The 18200-nt window shown below is 59.1% G+C and overlaps 1 protein-coding gene across 2 annotated transcripts in view; it reads left to right on the forward strand.

Moving 5' to 3' along the window:
- TNFRSF1B (TNF receptor superfamily member 1B) overlaps positions 1-18200 on the forward strand; it is a 33324-nt gene extending 15124 nt beyond the window's left edge. Inside the window, exons 2-10 of one of the 2 annotated variants that reach the window (XM_059375706.1) lie at positions 3283-3382; positions 5071-5199; positions 5906-6055; positions 6432-6525; positions 6966-7204; positions 7730-7807; positions 8394-8428; positions 13770-13977; positions 16282-18200. In XM_059375706.1, the coding sequence (XP_059231689.1) occupies positions 3283-3382; positions 5071-5199; positions 5906-6055; positions 6432-6525; positions 6966-7204; positions 7730-7807; positions 8394-8428; positions 13770-13977; positions 16282-16562 (1314 nt within the window). In that variant the 3' untranslated portion in view covers positions 16563-18200. Of the gene's footprint in view, positions 1-3282; positions 3383-5070; positions 5200-5905; positions 6056-6431; positions 6526-6965; positions 7205-7729; positions 7808-8393; positions 8429-13769; positions 13978-16278 lie in introns of both variants that reach the window. The other variant, XM_059375705.1, reaches the window with a different exon arrangement.

Genomic DNA, 18200 nt, shown 5'->3' on the forward strand with positions numbered 1-18200 from the left:
TTCCCCCCCCCCCCCCCGCCCCCGTTCAAGGAGTGGTTCAGCGTCATCAGTGTTTTTCAGATTTTTACCTGGGAACCTTGCATTTTGGAAGATTGCTAAACTGCTGAGTAAATTAAGTTCTATCCAACTTATTTCCTCATTTTAAAATGTCAGTCAGAGCTCCCTCGTGGGTGGGTGATATGTGGGTCTGAGCCTCCCCAACAGCAGCCAAAGGATCTAGAAGCTTCCATAGCCCTGCATTCCCCGGAGCCCGTTTGCCCCGTTTGGGGGACATCCGGAGACCCCTGGCCCATGCGGCTCCTGGGGCTGTGGACCAGCAGGGCCTCTGCTCTGGGGAGCTCCACAGTAGAGGGAGTGAGTGACCTTTTGTCCCACTCTGCAGAGGGGCTTTCTGTTCCTCATTGTTGAGCCATGACAAGGCTGTGGCTGGTGGTTTTTTTTCTCCTGTCCGAGTGGATAAACACGCCTGGAGATTGCTCAAGGGAGGGCTGACCCCCCCTGCCCGCTGCCAGCCCCTGGGCTCTGGGATCACACAGAGCAGCAGCAGGAGGAAGTATAGGGAAGGGCTTAACGAGACTGTGACTGGAAAAGGCCCTGGAGGGGAGAGCTCAGGGCAGTGGCCTGGGGAGGCTGTGTGAGGGGGCGGACTGTGGGGGTCCTGCTGCCTGCCTTTGTCCAGGAACCCTTGGCCTGTGGGTGGAGAGAGAACATGGACTTGGCCAGGGCAGGGCCCTTTCCCATCAGGCCTTTTGGACCCTGACAGGAAATCCTCCCCCTACCCCGGCCAGGGCAGGCCTCCTGGGACTGCACCCCAGGAGCTGCTCTGAGGGTGAGGGTTTCTCTCTGCCCGTTGGAGCTGCACCGGCCTGGTGCTTCTCGGCCGCATGCGAGTGAGGGGCCTCCCTAGGTACTGCCCAGGGTCTGGTGGTGATGAAGCCCACAGCGTGATGGGTCAGGTGGCCTGGAAGGGGTCTGCAAGAGAAGGAGGTAGAGCCCTCCCTGCTCTCTGGGGACAGGCAGCTGCCTCTGGGGTGCTCAGCTGGAGGGAGAGACACAGCCCCTTCCCTTCGGGAAGCCGCATAGCCACAGCCTGCAGGGAAGCCCGTCTGGGGACAATCAGGCCCCCCACTGCGGTTGGTGTGCAGTTGAAGCATGTATAGAAAGGGGGCTGCAGAAAGTATGATTTCTCGGGCTCAGGGCTCCCCTGGCCTTTGGTCTCTGGGTCTCCTGTCTGTACTCCCCCACCCCCCCATAGGTCATCTCGCTCCATGCCTGGGTGCCAGGGAGTCGGGTATGTTCAGCAGTGAGGCATCAGAATCCCGTGGGGGTGGAGGCTCTTTTTCTTCCTTTCTTCCTGTAGTGGACAGCTTCTGGGCCCACTCCCTGAGCTTCTGCCCCATCTGTTGGGGTGCGGGTCATTAGGAACATCGTTGGTGCAGGTGTTTCAGACGCTGACAGTGAGCCTCACCCCAACCATGAGGAGCCCTGATAAAGGACTTGCTTCCTTCCCCTTTTGTCCAGCCGGCTCTAGGACCAGATGGGGAAGGAAGAAGGACTGGGATTGTGTGTATGTGTGTGTGTGTGTGTGTGTGTGCGCGCGTGCGTGCACGCGCACGCACACACACACACACACACACGCAGGCAGCCATGGGCGTGCAAGCTTGTAGTCCCGGTGGGGATGGAGGTTACATTTGTAGGCTCTGTGTTGTGCGGAATGGTTCCCACTTCCCTTGCGAGCCCCCTGTGTCTTTCAGCCTCACTGGAGGGGGTTCGGCCCTGGCTCCGGGATGGAAGGTAGGCTGCAGGGCCAGGCCAGTGTGGCCTGGGGCAGGATTGGACCCCTTGCAGAATGACCTTGTAATGAAGCCCACTGCTTAGGGTAGTGAGCCCTGAACACCTGCTACGGGCCAGGCTTCGGGGTAATAACCAAGCTACGCCCAACCCGCAGGCTCAGAGGACTCCCAGCTAGTGGGGGCACAGCCCCGGGTGACAGGAGCCCTGGAGGAGGAGGCCGGGATTCTGGGTCTGAGTGATGATTCAGGGTGGGGTGTGGGCTGGGAAGCCTTCAAGGGGTGCTGCCGGCAGAAGAGATACATGGAGTTTTGTCCGAGGAAACGTGAAGCTGTTCCGGGAGGAGGAGGCCGTTTGGGCCAAGGCGTGCGGGCAGGAAGAGACACAGATCGCTGTGTCACAGGGATCCCCTGTCCTGGGGGTCATCTCCACGTGCCCCAAGACTTCCAGCCGTTGGCCCCAAGCCATGGGTGGTCAGGGTGGGTGTGGCAGTCCCTGCCAGCTCGCTCCCCCTCCCTGCAGGGCCCGGCACAGGCTCTGGCAGGCATGACTCCCGGGGTCGGGGGGTGTCTCTGGGGCGTAAACTGTACAGTGTCGGTCCCTCAGGGATGCCGGGGCCCTTCCTGGGCAGCATGGGCGGCTGGGGCTGGACGCTCTCCTGCCACAAGGGGACCTCAGGGGCGTGCAGTGGCATCCGCTGCCTGGAGCACCTGGAGCCCTTGGGTCAGCACCTGGCGCTCCCGTAAGTGCTAAGGGCATGGTCACTGTCGTCATTGTCGTCATCGACCAGCATTCATCTACGGAGCCCCGATTCTGTGTGGGCCCTGTGTCAGGGTCTAGAGAGGATGAGGCCGTTGTTTCTGCTCCTGCGTCACAGATGTTTGTGGTGCGTGCGTGTATGTGTGTACACGTGCATGTACGTGTGCACACGTGTGCTGGTGCATGCGCACCCCCCACCCCACTTCAGCATAATGAGCTGATTGTCTGAAGCGGCTGTATCCAGTGTTCAGAGAGAGCCCAGAGTGGGGAGGAACCTGCCACAGCTTGGAGGAGTCAGGGAGGGCTTCCCAGAGGAGGCAGCACTCAGCTGGAAGCACCAAGGGGGTGATTCCCAGGTGGAGGAGGGAGAAGGAGGCATCCTAGGCAGAGAGCCACTTTGTGCTAGGCACCGTGGTCCTCTGTGACTGAAGCTGCTGCCTTCTGGGCAGCCTTGTGCTTGGCCCAGAGCTAGCCCCATGCTCCGGCCATCTGGCTCGGTGCCTTCACCAGCGGACATGCATGTGTGACTGTGAGGCGGGGAGAAGAGGCAGGGAAAGAAGGTGGGGAATCTCCTGTCTACCTAACCCTCCACGGGAGATGTCTCCACATCAGGAGAGCCCCAACAGGGAGAAGGCCAAAGGCTCACAGGCCCCAGGACCTCCATCCTGTGGTGTTAGGGTGACAGGATCCAGGGGTGGCTGTCTGATGGCCGTCCTTCCCTTCTCCCTCCAGGTGCCATCGCTCCCCTATGCTCCAGGGCCTGGAAGCACCTGCCGGCACAGAGAGTACTTCAACAAGAGGGTCCAGATGTGCTGCAGCAAGTGTGCGCCGGGTGAGGGCAGCCTGGGGCCCTGACTCCTGGACACCTGGGGCCCTGGGGACCGGTGCCTTGCAGGGAGCGGGGTAGGGTCCTAACTGACCGTTTGAGCTGAATTCCTTTTAGTGCCATGAGATGGTCCCTTGCTGCCTCTTGCTTCAGGGCCTTGGCACATTCTGTTCCCTCTTCCTGGCCTAACTCCCAACTCCTTTCCCCAGGTGAACTCCTGCTTTTCCTGTAGACCTCAGCTTAGATGTATCTTCCTCCAGGAAGCTTGCCCACACTGCCTGGTTGGATCCGGCCCCTCCCATAAGCTCCCACGGGCCCCCGGGCATCCCCCATAGCAGCAGCTCTTCAGCTAGCAGTCATGGCTTGGTTCCTCTTTTGTCACCTCCACGGCGTCCTCCCCTGGGACAGGGGCCTGTGGGCTTGTTCTCCACGGACTCCCCAGCGCCTGGCACATAGTGGGTGCTCAGCACATATCTGACCGAATCGATGCGAGCTTACCCATTTCGTAGATGGTGGGCCTGAAGCCTGACCCCAGCTGGGAGAGCTGAGTAGGTGTCTTCCGTCTAGTCGTTCACTGATACCCACATTCCTGTGCCATTTATGAAGCACCGTCTAAGTGCCAGGCACTGTTGGGAGTGTTGGGAGTCCAGCAGAGAGCAGAGCAGACCAAATCCTGACACTCATGGATTTTGCATCTAATAGAGGCACAGACAGAGAAGCCAACAGAGGAAATAGATGTGTGGTCCTACCCAGAGTGAATGCTGTGAAAAAAACAGGGTAGGGTAAAGCCTGATGAAGGAGGACATGCTTTTTGGTACAGGGTGGTCAGGGAGGGCCTTTCTGAAGAGCCAACCCTTGGGTGGAGACATGCAGGAGGTGAGAGAGTAGGTCATACAGATACACAGGGAGCAGCCTGCCAGGTTGGAGAAGCAGCAAGTGCAAAGGCCCTGAGGTGGGAGCCTGTTTGGGGAACTTGAGGAACAGTGAGGCCAATGTGTGGCCCAGAGACAGTAAGTTAGCAGGGGCCACAGTAAGAGTTTAGATTCAGAAGCTAGGAAGCCATTGGAGGGCCCTTGAGCCATTGCCTGAGGTGTGGGCAGGTGTATGTGTACCTGTCATTGCCCATGGCCAATTGAAGAGACCTCACAAGTGACTCCTTTTCCTGTTAACTGGCAGGGTTAAGGTAAGAAGTTACTGGATTAGCACAACAGTGAATGTGGCAGGAGAGTGCTCCAGGCTCAAGAGAGAAACTTAAAGCTTTGCTCTGGTGTTCTCCCATCTCCTGGCATGCCTTCTGTCCAGGCCCACAAGAGACCCATGCCCTCATCGTCGATGGGAAACCAGGGACTGCGTTCCCATTAGTCGTTGTAGTTCACACCCACAGGTGGAGAATTTTAGCCAATGATAAAGAAGAAAGGAGCTAGTAAAGCTTTTCTCACTAAAGTGTGATTGACTAGCCATAGACAGTTCCAATGGTGGAATCCCAGCCATCTGGAAAGAGCAGAGGAAAAGGCATTTTATGAGCATCAGGGCTTTGGCCATGGAGGGGCAGCTGGGGCCCCCAAGATGTGAGATGAGTCAGTGAAGGACAGGAACGCTTTCAAAGAGCCTCCTCACCCAGGCTTCAGGATGCTGGGGTTCAGGGCGGGGTGGGGGGTGGATGAGCCACTGACCTCTGGCCCTTGCTTCCTCAGGCTTCCATGTACGATCGTTCTGCACCAATACCTCAGATACCGTGTGTGCCCGCTGCGAGGACAGCACATACACCCAGCTCTGGAACTGGGTTCCCGAGTGCTTGAGCTGTAACTCCCGCTGCAGCGCCGGTGAGTGGGCGCAGAGAGCGGGCTGAGCCCTGGAACCTTCCCCTGGCTGCTGTGCAGCCCAGCCCCTGCGGCTGAACGCTGGCTAGGATTCCCCCAGGCCAGCTGTCTTCGTGCCCCAGAGCATGAGGTTGTAAGCGGACAGCCCTTCCCTGTTCACCAATGGCATTTTCTTTTTCTCTCTTTTTTAAGATTTATTTATTTGAGAGATAGGGAGCAAGCGGGGGGAAGAGACAGAGGGAGAGGGAGAAGCAGACTCCCTGCTGAGCAGGGAGCCTGATGTGGGGCTTGATCCCAGGACCCTGGGATCACGATCTGAGCTGACTGTCTGAGGCATCCAGGCATCCCCCTCCAGGGCATTTTCACCCTCTGTCTCACCCTATCCTGTCCAACAGCCCCATGGGCAGAGAGGCCGAGGGTAGCAGGGAGAGAACTGTGCCCATTTTAGAGCTGAGGAAGCCATGCCCTGGAGAGCAGGTGCACTTGCTCATGGAGATGGAGATGGAGAGAGACCGCAGGTGTTGGGACTGCACAGCTGGTGTTCTCTCCGCCCCTGCTGTGGATTGGTGGGGGGGAGGTACTGCGCCAGCCTGTCAGGGAGCAGAGCTCTCCAGGGCCCAGCTAGGGGGGTGGGTGGGTGGAGTGGGCACGTGGTGGGTGGGGCCGGTGGAGGCAGGGATGACCCTGGGTGGCCTTCTGGCTCTTGCAGACCAAGTGGAGACCCAGGCCTGCACTCGGGAGCAGAACCGGATCTGCACCTGCAGACCAGGCTCGTACTGCACGCTGCCGAGGCAGGAAGGGTGCCGGCTGTGTGCAACCCTGAGCAGGTGCCGCCCGGGCTTCGGCGTGGACAAACCAGGTATGGGGGCAGGGCCAGCAGTCCTCAGGGTCCCCCGGGGCCTCTCCTGCGTGGGTGTCAGCGTGACAGCCCTGGGATCATGGGCAGTGGTGGCCAGGTGCTGGCTACCCAGCCAGCTGTCCAGCCCTCCCCCTCGCGTTCTTTCCTCCAGCACGCAGGATTAGGGACCTACTGTGTGCTCAGCCTTGGGGGGGGTCCAGAATGGGATCAGCTCTGTGTGTGCGCACGCACGTACATGCTCACGTGTGTGTTTCAAGAGGCAGAGGTGCAGACCGAGGTCCGTAGGCCCCTCAGACTTCTCCCAGAGCGCCCGTGCTGAGGCCCACTCGTTCTACTGAGAGTCTGGGTTGGTGAGGGTTCCGATCTTTCCCTGAAGGAACTGACACTTCAGACGTGGTGTGCACTCCCTGTGCCCCCGGGACCTTCTCCAACACGACATCATCCACGGACACTTGCAAGCCCCACCAGATGTGAGTGGCTGAGTCGCCCGGTTCTGCAGGAGCAGAGAGGGCGGCCCCAGGGGGACCGTGTGGTCTAGCGCAGAGAGCAGCCCTGGCGTGGGTCCTGAAATACCCCCCCCCCCAATTCACTGCCTGGGGTCAAAGCACTGGGGAGCCTTATTCTCATCCGGGATGGCTCAACCCATAGTGGGCTGGTGGGCGGGTCCTAGCTCAGCCAGCAGGTGTACAGTAGCCTTGGCCTGGAAGTCAGCACATGGTGGGGGGCATGGGGCAGCCTGGGGCAGGGCGGGGGTGGGAGGGACAGAAGGGGCGGGGTGGCACCAGTACTGTCTCCTGCATCCTGGCTGCTGGGACTCCTTGCCTGCTGGTCTGTCTCCCGTGAGCGGGCCCAGCCATGCTGAGACCTTCTGGCCTCTGTTGTCGCCTAAGCAAACCTCCTCCTCCCCCAGCTGTAGCTCCGTGGCCATCCCGGGCAATGCCAGCATGGACGCAGTGTGCACCTCCGTGCCCCCCAGCCTGGGAATGGCCATACCCCCGGCCTCCATGTCCCAGCCAGGGCCCACACGATCCCAGCGCATGGAGCCAGCTCCAGGGCCCAGCATGGCTCCTAGCACCTTCGTTCTGTTGCCGATGGTTCCGAGCCCCCCCACCGAAGGGCTCAGCACAGGCAACATCTCTCTTCCAATTGGTAAGTCCCAGGAGGGCTTGTTCAGCTGCTCTACTATCTCAGAGTCTTACCGAGTGCCCTCTGCAGGCTGGACCCTGTCCTCTGTCCCAGGAGGTGGGTGCTGGTGAGACCTGTCTTCTGCCAAGACCTGGTGCTGTCACTGAGGACAGCTGGTGGGGGTGGGGAGGGTGTCAGTGTTTTATCTGCAAGGGGAGATGAGATGGTCTCCTGGTTGCCGTTTCTAATGAACTCATTAGCTGGTGGGCTGGGCCAGGTCACTTCACAGGTTTCCCTTCTGGGGTTAGGACTCCAGCAGGCCATGGATCTCAAAGTGGTGCCCCGGGCACTCGATGCGGCCAATAGACACATTTCGTTTCGTATGAAGTTTTTGGCTTGTTGTCTTATAATGGAATTTGAGAGACCCCAGCCTGGGCTTACCCCCCTGTGGCATCCCAGACATCTTCGGTCATGGACTTGGCTGCTTGGGCCCTGGTGCGTTTGAGTTTGCTTTCTGCAGCTACCTCGAGCTTCTCTTTTTCTTTCTAGGACTCATCGTCGGCGTGACAGCCTTGGTTCTGCTGATGATAGGGCTGGTGAACTGTGTCATCGTGACCCAGAAAAAGAGTAGGTTTTCATGCCTTCCTTTTTCATATGTTCATCCATTTGCTCGGAAGCTTTCCTGGGGCTCCTCCCGTGAGTCCAGCACTGGGCGCAGCCGTGTGGGTCAAACACACCTGGACACGGCAGTCCTGGTCCCGCGGGAGCCCAGAGGCGGGCAAAAGGCTTTGCCTTCACTTACCTACTAGGAGGCAGGATGCCGTCTGGGTATGCAAGGGGGTAGCTGTCGGGGATTCTTGTCTGGAAGTCCTGGGGGATCTCTCCTGGCCTTCTGGAGTAGGTGGTATCGGGGCTGGGTCACATTTCCGTGGGAAGACGTGTGCAGGACAGAGAAGGCACACTTAGGAGAGGGCGTGGTGTGAGCAAAGATGGGGCCGCTGGAGAACAGCTGGGCGTGGTGGAGGGGGGTGGGGTCAGCTGGGGAGCTGGGGCGGGGGCTTCTGTGTACCTTGTCTGGTGGGTGATTGCTGCTGCCCGGGGCTGGGCCTACTCTGAACGGTTCTACTTGGGCCCCATGCTGCCCTCCTCGTTAGAGCAGGTGTGGCCTGAGGAAGCCGCTGTCTCTGACTTGTCCCCTCTCTCTTCTTTACAGAGAGGCCCTTCTGCCTACAAGGAGAAGCCAATGTGGTAAGTGTCCCTCTGCCTCTCCCCTCCTCCCCTGGTCTCCCTCCTGGTGGGCTGTGTTGTTCCCACGGGAAGTCGTGAGTTCTGAAGGTCGGCTGGTCCGTCTGGTGTGAGGCGGTGTGCAGCCCTGAGGGGCCGAGGAAAGGCCAGCCAGTGTGTCCTTGGGGGTTAGGCAGCCCTTCCTGGGCTAAACGAGAGTGTGCGTGCGAAGTGCCCCATCAGAGAGCAGGGGGTCATTGGTGTCGTCGCGCACCTGGTCGCCGACCCCTGTTGTGAGGCTGGCCAGATGTGACATTCCTCATGACCTTTGTCTCCTCCTCTTTGGAAGGGGACAGTGTCTGCTCAGCCCCATGCAAGGGCTGTGCGGCTCGCTTGGGGGCAGCAGTTCTCAGCGTCTCCCTGAGGCCTCACAGACATCTCCTTCATGGGGGTGCCCTGGCCTTCCAGACTGGGCCCGGCAGGGGGTCGTCTCCGGGGTGGAGGGTTGGGGTTGGGGCCCTGCGTCCTGCGCTCTGTTCTGACCAAAGCAGCTCGCCTTCGATCTTTTTTTCTAAAGTGAGGTCTGTGAGGATTTTGCTAGAACACTGGCAGGGTAGCTCATCGGTTTCTCCTCAGGAAGACGTTCAGTTGCAAGTGACTTAAAGCAAAGGGGGTTTGTCTTTTTCACGTCCCAGAGAGTCGAGGGGCTGTCAGCTGCTGGCACCATTCAGGTGCATCCTTCTGTGAGGCCCGCAGGACCCCCGGCTCTGCCCCCTTCCACGTGTCGGCTTCTGTTCTCTTGCTTGTGGCCTTACCTTGTGAGATCGCGGGCCCCACTCTGGATGTGACCTTCAGGTCTGAGGCAGAAAGAAGTGGGGAACGTGGCCAGGCCAGCAGTGGTCAGGAGGTCAGGAACTGTCCCCGGAGCCCTGGGTGGGCTTCTCTTTTCTTATTGGCCAGAGCCCTGCCGTGGGACCACCCCTGGCTGTTCCCAGCCTCTGTGGGGGAGGAGGGGAGGGACAGGGCTTGGGAACGGGTGCCGGATGAGCCAGAGCAGTGTGTGCTGTGACCTCCACCTGGTAGGCAGGGGAGGTTTTTTTAACCCACTTTACAGATGAGGAAATAGAGTCTGAGGAGCTCCCTCTGTGTTCCCAGTCTTGCTTGGTCAAGGTCTCTCAACTTCAGCCATTTTAATATCTGGGGCCAGATAAGTCTTTGTCAAGGAGGTTTGAGGGGTAGGGGGAAGCTGTCCTCTGCTCTGGGGGCTGTTCACCAATATCACTGGTTGTTTCTCAGGAATGACAGCTGAAATTGTTTCCGGATATTGCTTAAGTGTCGCCTTGAGGCCAGAATTGCCCCTGATCCAGAACCACCATGCTAGGGAAATGCTCCACCCTTGGTGGCCCAGAGCACGAGGTTTACACAGGGAATTGGCCTTGGGAAGGAGCAGAGACTGATCTCAGCTCCTGAAGTTGCCGGCAGGAAAAGAATTGCAGAGGGGAACGTGACTTGCCCAAGGTCACACAGCAGTGTGTCTCTGGCCCATCTGCTCTGCAGTATTGCTGCAGACAAACGTAGGGGCTTAGATATGCACAGGGCTTCTCAGCCGCCACCCCCCCCCCAAAGGCCACGCCTTCCTCTCCTCTGGTTTTGGTTCAGGGGCACTGACAGCTGCTGCCTGGCAGGGTGCAGAGCAAGGGCTCCCTCCCGGCTCCTGCCAGCCGCTCGGCTCCTGCAGCCCGTGTCCCCACCAAGGGTTTCCCAGCAGTCGAGGCAGCAAACGTGTCTTGGGCGTGGCCCTGTGGCCTCCACTTCCCCTTTCCGTTCCCTGAGTTTCATGTTCACTGAGAATAACTTGATTATTTGCTGAGTGCGGTTGAGCGAAGAGCCCAGTGGTGTGCTGGTAACCGGCTCTCTGGGCTGCTAAAAAACCCAACAAACCCCGACTCTGATGGGTGGTGTTTGCGCACAACACTGCAACCGTTCCCACTGTGGCCGGGTTCAGGCTCCCGAGAGCTTCCTCACTACTTAGTGGGGAAGCAGCCCGGGAGCCCCGCCAGGCCCTTCGCCTGTGCCCCCATGCATCCCCCGGGAGGGAAGCCCCACCACGATTGCGTGTTGCTGCTCAGGAGATGAACCCAGGGAGGGTCAGGGACCCGTGTAAGGTTAGACACCTGGGTGAGTGGCCGAGCCTGGGTTTTGCAAGCTCCATGGGAATCCGCAGGCCTCTGCCCGCGCCTAGGGTGGGCCTGCCCCTCACCCCCGCCGGGGCCCTCTGCTGCCCCCTCTCCCACCCGTGCCCCCACGCTTGGCCGGTGCCCAGCTCTTCCTCGGCGGTGGGCCGCTGTCCCTGCTTGGGGGCTGGGGTAGGAAGTGCAGAGACCCCGCGCCTCCTGTCCCTCCTGCTGCAGGGGTAACACCAAGGCTCCGTGAGGGACAGTGGCTTCCCTCCGTTCGGAAGAGGCCGGCAGATCCACGTGTGTGAGCTCACCTACAGTCACTCCCATAGACGCGCCCTGGCAGGGCTCACGTTTCACAGCAGAGTGAATGTTTGTGAGGCGAGGAGCAGAGCATTGCTGAGTCTCACAGCCTAGGCTACAGCCCAGGCTCCAACCCAGGCAGAATGATTATTGCCCCAGGTGTCTTGCCTAGGAAATTTGGGCTCAGAGAAGTTCAGGAACTTTCCCAAGGTCACACAGCTGATGAGAGTGGCCTGGCACACCAGCCTAGGAGGGCCTCTCCTCACCAGCCCCAGCACGCACATGAACTTACCACTCACAGATATGCACCCCTCCCCCCCATAGACAGGTGTGTGTGCACCCTTCACACCCTCCACCCCCACACCTGTACATTCAGATGTGAGCCTCACGAGCACGTGCTCGCACAGGCAAACACGGAAGCCGTGGGACTCTGGAGGGCCTGGCTGGGGGCTCTGTCCTGCCCATGGCGGGGCTGGGCCATGATCAGGGCGGGCTGTCTGCAGTCCTGTGTTTTTGAGCGAGCCTCCTCAGTACTCCCCGCCCGGCCCAAGCGGTAGAACTCAGGATCCATCTTCCCCGCTCAGAGCCTACTTGAACTTTGCTACTTGTGGCTTGCGGGGAAGGACGCGGACTGTGACCTTTGGGGGTTCCTGTTCTTTCCAGCCCTAGCCACGAGCAGAGGAGCAGGGTACTGGCCCCAAAAGTCCCTTCTCTGGAGGTAGTGAGGTAGTGAGAAGTGACATTTGGATGGCCCTCCGGTCCCTCCTTCTCCTCCCCGTCCAAGTCGGAGCAGGGTTAGAATGCTGTCCAGTGGCCTAAGTCAGACCACCTGGGCCAAGCTTCAGCCTGCACTTGAAATGCCCTCCATCCCTCCAAAGCCAGGGGCTGTAAACCAGGAAGGCAGCATCTCTGCTACACTGATTCTCTGTGCCTCTGCCACGGACCAGACCGGCCCTGTGATACGGAGCCGGGGACTCTCCTTCTCTGGGACTCCGTGTCCTCAAGGGATAGCTTATAAAAAAGACCCTACAGTCTGATGACAGTGGGCCGGCCTCAGGGAATTGAGGGCTGGGGCAGGCTCATTTGTGGGAGAGGCCGTAGCCCTGGTAGGCTGGGCTGGGGGCTGGGGGCTGGCTAGAGTGAGTGGGCTGCCCAGAGCACACTTGAAATTGTTGCTCCCTGGGGAGCCCGGGGAGCAGGAATGAGGCCAAGGGGTCCCAGCCTTTCCTGGGGAGCAGGGGCTGACATACCCCCATCCCTATAGCAGAGGCCTGCCGTCTTGACCCTCACCACCCCCCCTCCTCTTCTGTCCTCCTGGTCGCCCCCCCCCCCCCCGCCCTTCATTTGCCGTGGTTGCCATCCCGACCGGACCCTTGCATCCTGCCAGGCCAGGGGCCAAGGGCAGCAAATGAGAACATGAGCCCTTCTGTCTCCCTTTTTTCTGGGATCCAGCAATCAGTAAGAACCCCAAGGCAAGGAGTGCTTGTGTGCCTGTTCAGGGGGTGTGGACCGGCCACAGGCTCTGATGTGCTTCCCCGCGGGGGTGCCTGGATAGCACCTCATTGTCTTGAGCCTCCAGAGCCGAAAACCCAGACACTCAGGAAAGGGGTCATGGTTTTAGCCCACCTGGACCATGTCTTGACTGTGTGGCGTTGGACAAAGAACTCAACCTGTCTGGACCTCGGGTCCTTCCTCTGCCAACACTGGCAGAGTTGGAAGTTTCGAGATAGAGTCTTGGAAGGACTTCATCCCCTTGGCACTGGATGGCCCTCAGATATTGGCTACTACTTTATTATTATGGTTGGTGTCATTCGTGTTCTTCTGTGGGAAGAAGGTAGGAGGCGCAGTCACAGGGCAGGCTTGGGGAGCGGAATCTGGAAAGACTTGCCGGCACCCCACGGCTGAGGGTCTTAAGCTAGGGCTGTCTACACCGCATTGATGGATCCAACGCAAGGGCCAGCAGACATTGTCCATGAAGGGGCCAGATGGCAAATATTTCAGGCTTTCTGGATCGTACGGTTTCTGTCGTAGCTACTCAAGCCTGGCGCCGGAGGAGGAAAGCCACACACGTCAGCCAGTGCAAGGGGCTGTGTATGGACACTAACACTTGCGCGTCAGAACATTTTGCAAGTCACAAAATATTATTTAAACATTTCCCCAACCATTTAAAAAATATAAGACGCCTTCTTGGCTTGTGTCCTGTACGTACAAAAAACAGTAGCAGGCCAGATTCGGCTCGTGGTGGTAAGTGTGCCGAGCCCTCACGTAAGGAACCCCGGGCCCAGGCCTTCACGGTGGACCAGGCATGGTTCTGAGCACGTGGCAGGTAGTCAGCCGTTTACTCTTTGCAACAACCCTAGGAGCCAGGTTTTTAATGCTCCCCCAATAATACGAAAGAAGGAGGCACAGAAGGGCTAGGGCACTTGTCCAGGTCACACAGCTAAGTAAGTGAAGGAGCCATGATTTGTACCCACGTGTTCTTGTCTGTCCCGAGTCTGCGCTCTCGGCTGCTAGGCTGGGCCACGTCATTCCGTGCCATTGGAGTGACCTTAGGAGAGTCACTCTCCTTCTCCGGGCCTCTGCTTCCCTGATGCAGAATGAGGGTGAAAGGCTTGCCCCACCTCCACGACAGCTCGGAGGACAGGGCCGCACGGGCCCACCGTCCTCGGCTCACGCTCCCGGAGGCCAGCCAGGCGCTGGTGACAGAAACCGTGCAGATTCCCACCGTCCTGAAAGCGCCGTGTGTGGGGGGACCGTGCCCGCGTGGGCCGGGGCGCGGCATCAACCGCAACGCTGACCTCACGGGGTGGGGGGGGCAGGTGGGTGAGAAGGAGGAAGGGGCAGGAGGAGCCGGCTGACCGCGCTCTGCGCTCCCGCCCCTCCAGCCTCACCTGCCGGCTGATGACGCCCGAGGCGCCCAGGGCGCAGAACAGCAGCACCTGCTGACCACCGCCCCCAGCTCCAGCAGCAGCTCCCTGGAGAGCTCAGCCAGCACCGCAGACAGGGGGGCGCCCGCCAGGACCCCGACGCCGGCACCAAGCGCCGAGAAGGCCAGTGGGTCCGGGGAGGCCCGGGCCGGCTCCGGCAGCTCAGGTGAGAGGCGGGAACCCACCTGGCTTCCTTCCCTGCCACCCCCCACCTCCAGCTCTCTGTCACCCGCCAGCCTTGTCTCCCTCGGGTGCAACACGAGCCACAGACCTCTTTCATTTCTCTGAGCCCAGAAAATCTTGCCTACCTTTGCCCGTGTGGTTTCTTTCCCCAGGAACACCTTCCCTTCTACACAATCCCAGCTTGTCCTTGGAGTCCCTGATATCTAGGAAGGGAGTTTTCCTATATGTCATAATATATAAATAAACATATATTTAAATATTTATAATTAAATATAAATAATTAAATATTTATATATTTGTGTATAAGTTTATATTTATTTATATATAATTAAATATTTTTATACATGTATTATCACATAGTTACATATTATATAGTTTCTTGTATATTATATAAGTTACTATATAACATTAAATATGCTCATATTAAGACCTATTATGTTTTACAGATGAGGACATTGAGGCCCAGAGAGGTTGAAGCATTTGTTCAGGGGCACACAGCTAGCCAGGAAGACCCCCTGGGTACTCAGGCTCCAGAGTCCTGGGGTGCAAAGCTAGATGAAGAAATGGGTGTCTTCAGGGCTCCACTCACTGTGGCCCATTGTCCAGTCCCTTTGGGCCTGGGGCTTCAGGATTGCGGGGACCTCGTGGGTTCTGGAGAAGCCACACAGAATGCATTTTGCCCTGGGCCTGGTCCATGGCAGGGGTCACCCGTGGCAAGAAGCTTCAGAGCCCACAGTGGAGGGAGGCCCTTCCGGGGTCTCCCCCAAGAAAGCCTGGGCCTTCTTTGGATGTACTGTACTGACAGACTCCTTAACCCTTCTGAGCCTCAGTTTCCTCATCTGGAGAGGAGCATGGCCTCGCCTTGGCAGGGCTGCACCATCTTTCCTCCCTGTCACCTGTTCTAGGACTGCCACCCACCGCCCCCGACTGCCGCCCGCACCGAGGGGCACCACCCGTGCCCCCTGCCGTAGGCTGCCCTAGTCATTCTGATGTCTTGCTGGTGCCCCACCCCAGCTTGAGAGCCCCCCCAGGAAGGGGCGTAGCCTGTGGTCCTAAACCTTCGTTGAATGAGCAAACGGAGCCCCAGATATAAACTCGTGGTTTTTGTCCATCTCTGGGATTCATCTTTCCGATTGCCTAGCCGCATCTCCACGGTCATCCTGCTGCGGCTTCCTCCTTGGCTCACACGTGGATCCTTGACCACGGCCGTCCACCTCTTCTACCCTCCACCCCTGCTCTCTGGTGTCACCTCGCTCTCCCCCTCTCTCCGCCCACCCCAGCACCTCCCTCTCCTGTGGGAACATGTGGCTGTGCCCCCTTCGTGGTCACCCATCCGCCCCGGCAGTGTCTCATTCACCAGGGTGGAAATTTCCTTCCGGCCCAATGAGTTCAGCCCTCCCTCGCTTGGCCTCTTTGTGGCTGTTCTGAGCAGAGCAGCTGGCTGTCTCCATCCTGCTCTCAGGCTTCCCCGGAGTTGCAGCCCTCCCCTGCATGCTTGGCTACTTGGCACGTCCCCGCAAGGACAGCAGGGGCAGCTCCCCCTCTTAGAGAGGCTTGCGCGCATCCAGCCCCTTATACTTAGCCCCTCGTCCCTCACCGAGTTAGGAAACGCAGGTGCCCACAGGGCCGGGCAGGAAGGTGCGCGTGAACCTGCCCCAGACCTCCTGGCTTCAGTGATGGGGACAGTCCACCACCCACCCCATTCTGGAATCCCAGATCTATGAAATCACAGAGGCAGCCCTATGTGGAGGAAACAGGAGCTGCTAGGAATAAAGGCAATGTCAAGGTCAAAGTTGCATCTCCATAAGGGAGCAATTTCCAAACCCTTTGATGTGGACTTGGCAGCCAGCAGATAAGGGGCCACTGACAGAGGAGTCTGGTCTTTCCCTGGTTGGTCCCGCCAGGACTGCCAAGGCTTCCTGCAGGTCCGGGAAGAGAACTCCGCCTGGCTTCTGGTCCCTGCTCGCTTCTCCAATTCTTTGCGGGGTGTGTGTTTTGTGCTCCGAGAACCTTCACCGGCTTTATGTAACTGGCTCCTCCCATCTGTGGGGTTGATGTGAGTGGGAAATTATTTGACAGACGAGGAAACGAACACATGAAGGTTAAGCGACTCGCCCGAGGTTACACAGCAGAGCTGGGCTAGAACCGTGGCCTCTAGGCTCCGGCTCGGCGCTCTTCTTGACCCTTTTGTCTTAATGTGTCTCTTGGGCAGCAGACGGGCCTGGCCGACCTCCTCCACTCCAGGAACCCCCTACTGACCGCCCCTCCCCCGTCTTCTGTTCAGCAGAGACTTCCTCCGGTGGCCACGGGACCCAGGTCAACGTCACCTGCATCGTGAATGTGTGCAGCAGCTCCGACCACGCCTCTCAGTGCGCCTCACAGGCCAGTTACACGAAGGGGGACGTGGGCGCCAGCCCCTCCGTTTCCCCAGATGACGAGCAGGTCCCCTTCTCCAAGGAAGAATGCCCTTTTCAGTCCCAGCCGGGGGCCCCAGAGACTCTGCTGGCGAGCCCAGAGGACAAGCCACTGCCCCTTGGCGTGCCTGACGCTGGGATGATGCCCAGTTAGCCAGACTGGTGCGAGTCACGTCTCAGCCACGGTGGGCTCTTCCCTGGTCCTCCTGGGCCTCCCACCCCGCAGGACTCTAGCTCTTTCTGGGCCAAATTCCTTTAGTGGCCACCACCGCCTCAGAATTCCTCTCGTCTACTGGCAGAAGAATTGTGGAAAACCGCTCCTGTCGCGGTGTGTGTCCTTCTCAGAAGGCTCGCTGGACACGGACGTGCCGGCCAGCCTGGGGCCAGACCCCGCCGCTCTGAGAGCTGCCCCCCAGCTGGTTCTGTGAGTTGGGCTTCTGCAGCCCTCATTTTGTTTCTGATCCCTGGGTGCTGCCCAGCTCTGGCTCCCTGGGAGGCCCTAGCATCCTGCCTTCCAGTGTGGCCTACCGGGGAAGACGGACGCTGCGTGAGTGGTCCCCGGAGAAGGGGCCGTGGAAAAGGAGCAGTGCTTGGGCCTTGAGTCCCGAGACCACAGGATGGTTCCAGCGGGGGCCGGGCGGTGCGGGGGTGTGTGTCATGGATCGGATGGTCCTGTGCAGGGAGGGGGTGGCAGCACCTGCAGGGGACCGGGGTCGCCCCACCTCCCCACATTCGCTGGTACCATCTCCAGATCCATTCCTGCCAGCTTCACCTCTTGCACGATGGTGGGAGAATCAGAACCCCCGAGAGCCAAGCTATGTGAGTCCTGTAGCTGGGGCAAGATGGCAGACTTCTAGCCGAAAATCTGCCAACTTCAGCATGGGGCAATTAAAAAATAAAAAAGCGCCATGCAGGCCAACAAGCCAAGGAAAGGACAAAGCCAAACTTTGAGTTTGTGCAAGGCCACACCCCGGTCAGGGAATTTCAGGGCCTGGAGATGCCTGAGGCCCACAGCCGTCTCTCCTCCTACCTCATGGCCCTTGCTCTGCCTCCCGAGGAGGGGCTCCTCTTCGCCTCGGCCCCCCTCGCTGTTCCTGGAGTCCCAGGCCCCAGGGAAAGCACGGGACCACTTGGGTATTGTGCCTGCCGTGATCTCAGGTGGACATAGGGTGCTGAGAGCCAGCCTTGTGTCCGTGTGTCTGTCGTGCGCGGCTGGTCTGTGTAGCCATGTTGTGGGGTTGAATGGCCTGCCCGAGGCAGCTGCAATCAGTAATTTTGTCAAACCATTCTTCTCCATTGAAGAGTCCATCTGCTCCCCCCAGTCCATGCCCGGAGTCCCACAGAGCATGGCTTGTGGCCCTCACTGGATTCTGGAAGGAGCAGGGGACTCCTGGAGAAGCCAGTTGGGTCTCAGGTACTTGGATCTCTTGCCGAAGAAGACCATTGGACTTGGACTTGGCAGCTGAACTTTTGGAGGGTGGGAGAGTCCAGCCTTTACCATGAAGAGAAAGTAAAAGCTTCCTCGAAATCCGCATTCCCTGGGAGTCCGGACTGGCCGGGCTCCCCGCCGGTGCAGGACGCCGGGCAGTGATGGAGCGTGTCTGCCCCCTGGTGGACCGTCCTGGGACGACCTCAGCCTCCCTGCTCTTTCCCAGGGCAGCTCTGAATTGCAAGGAGGCCCTTTCTGGATGTGGCCTCAGTTCCCAGGTTTGTGTGGATCCCAAGACAGAGTTTGTACTGTATATACTGGACAGCATTCCCGCTTCTAAATAAACCTCCTGTTTGTTTCACA

Source organism: Mustela nigripes, chromosome 14, assembly GCF_022355385.1.
Source record: "Mustela nigripes isolate SB6536 chromosome 14, MUSNIG.SB6536, whole genome shotgun sequence".
In the NCBI taxonomy this organism is placed as follows: Eukaryota; Metazoa; Chordata; class Mammalia; order Carnivora; family Mustelidae; genus Mustela; species Mustela nigripes.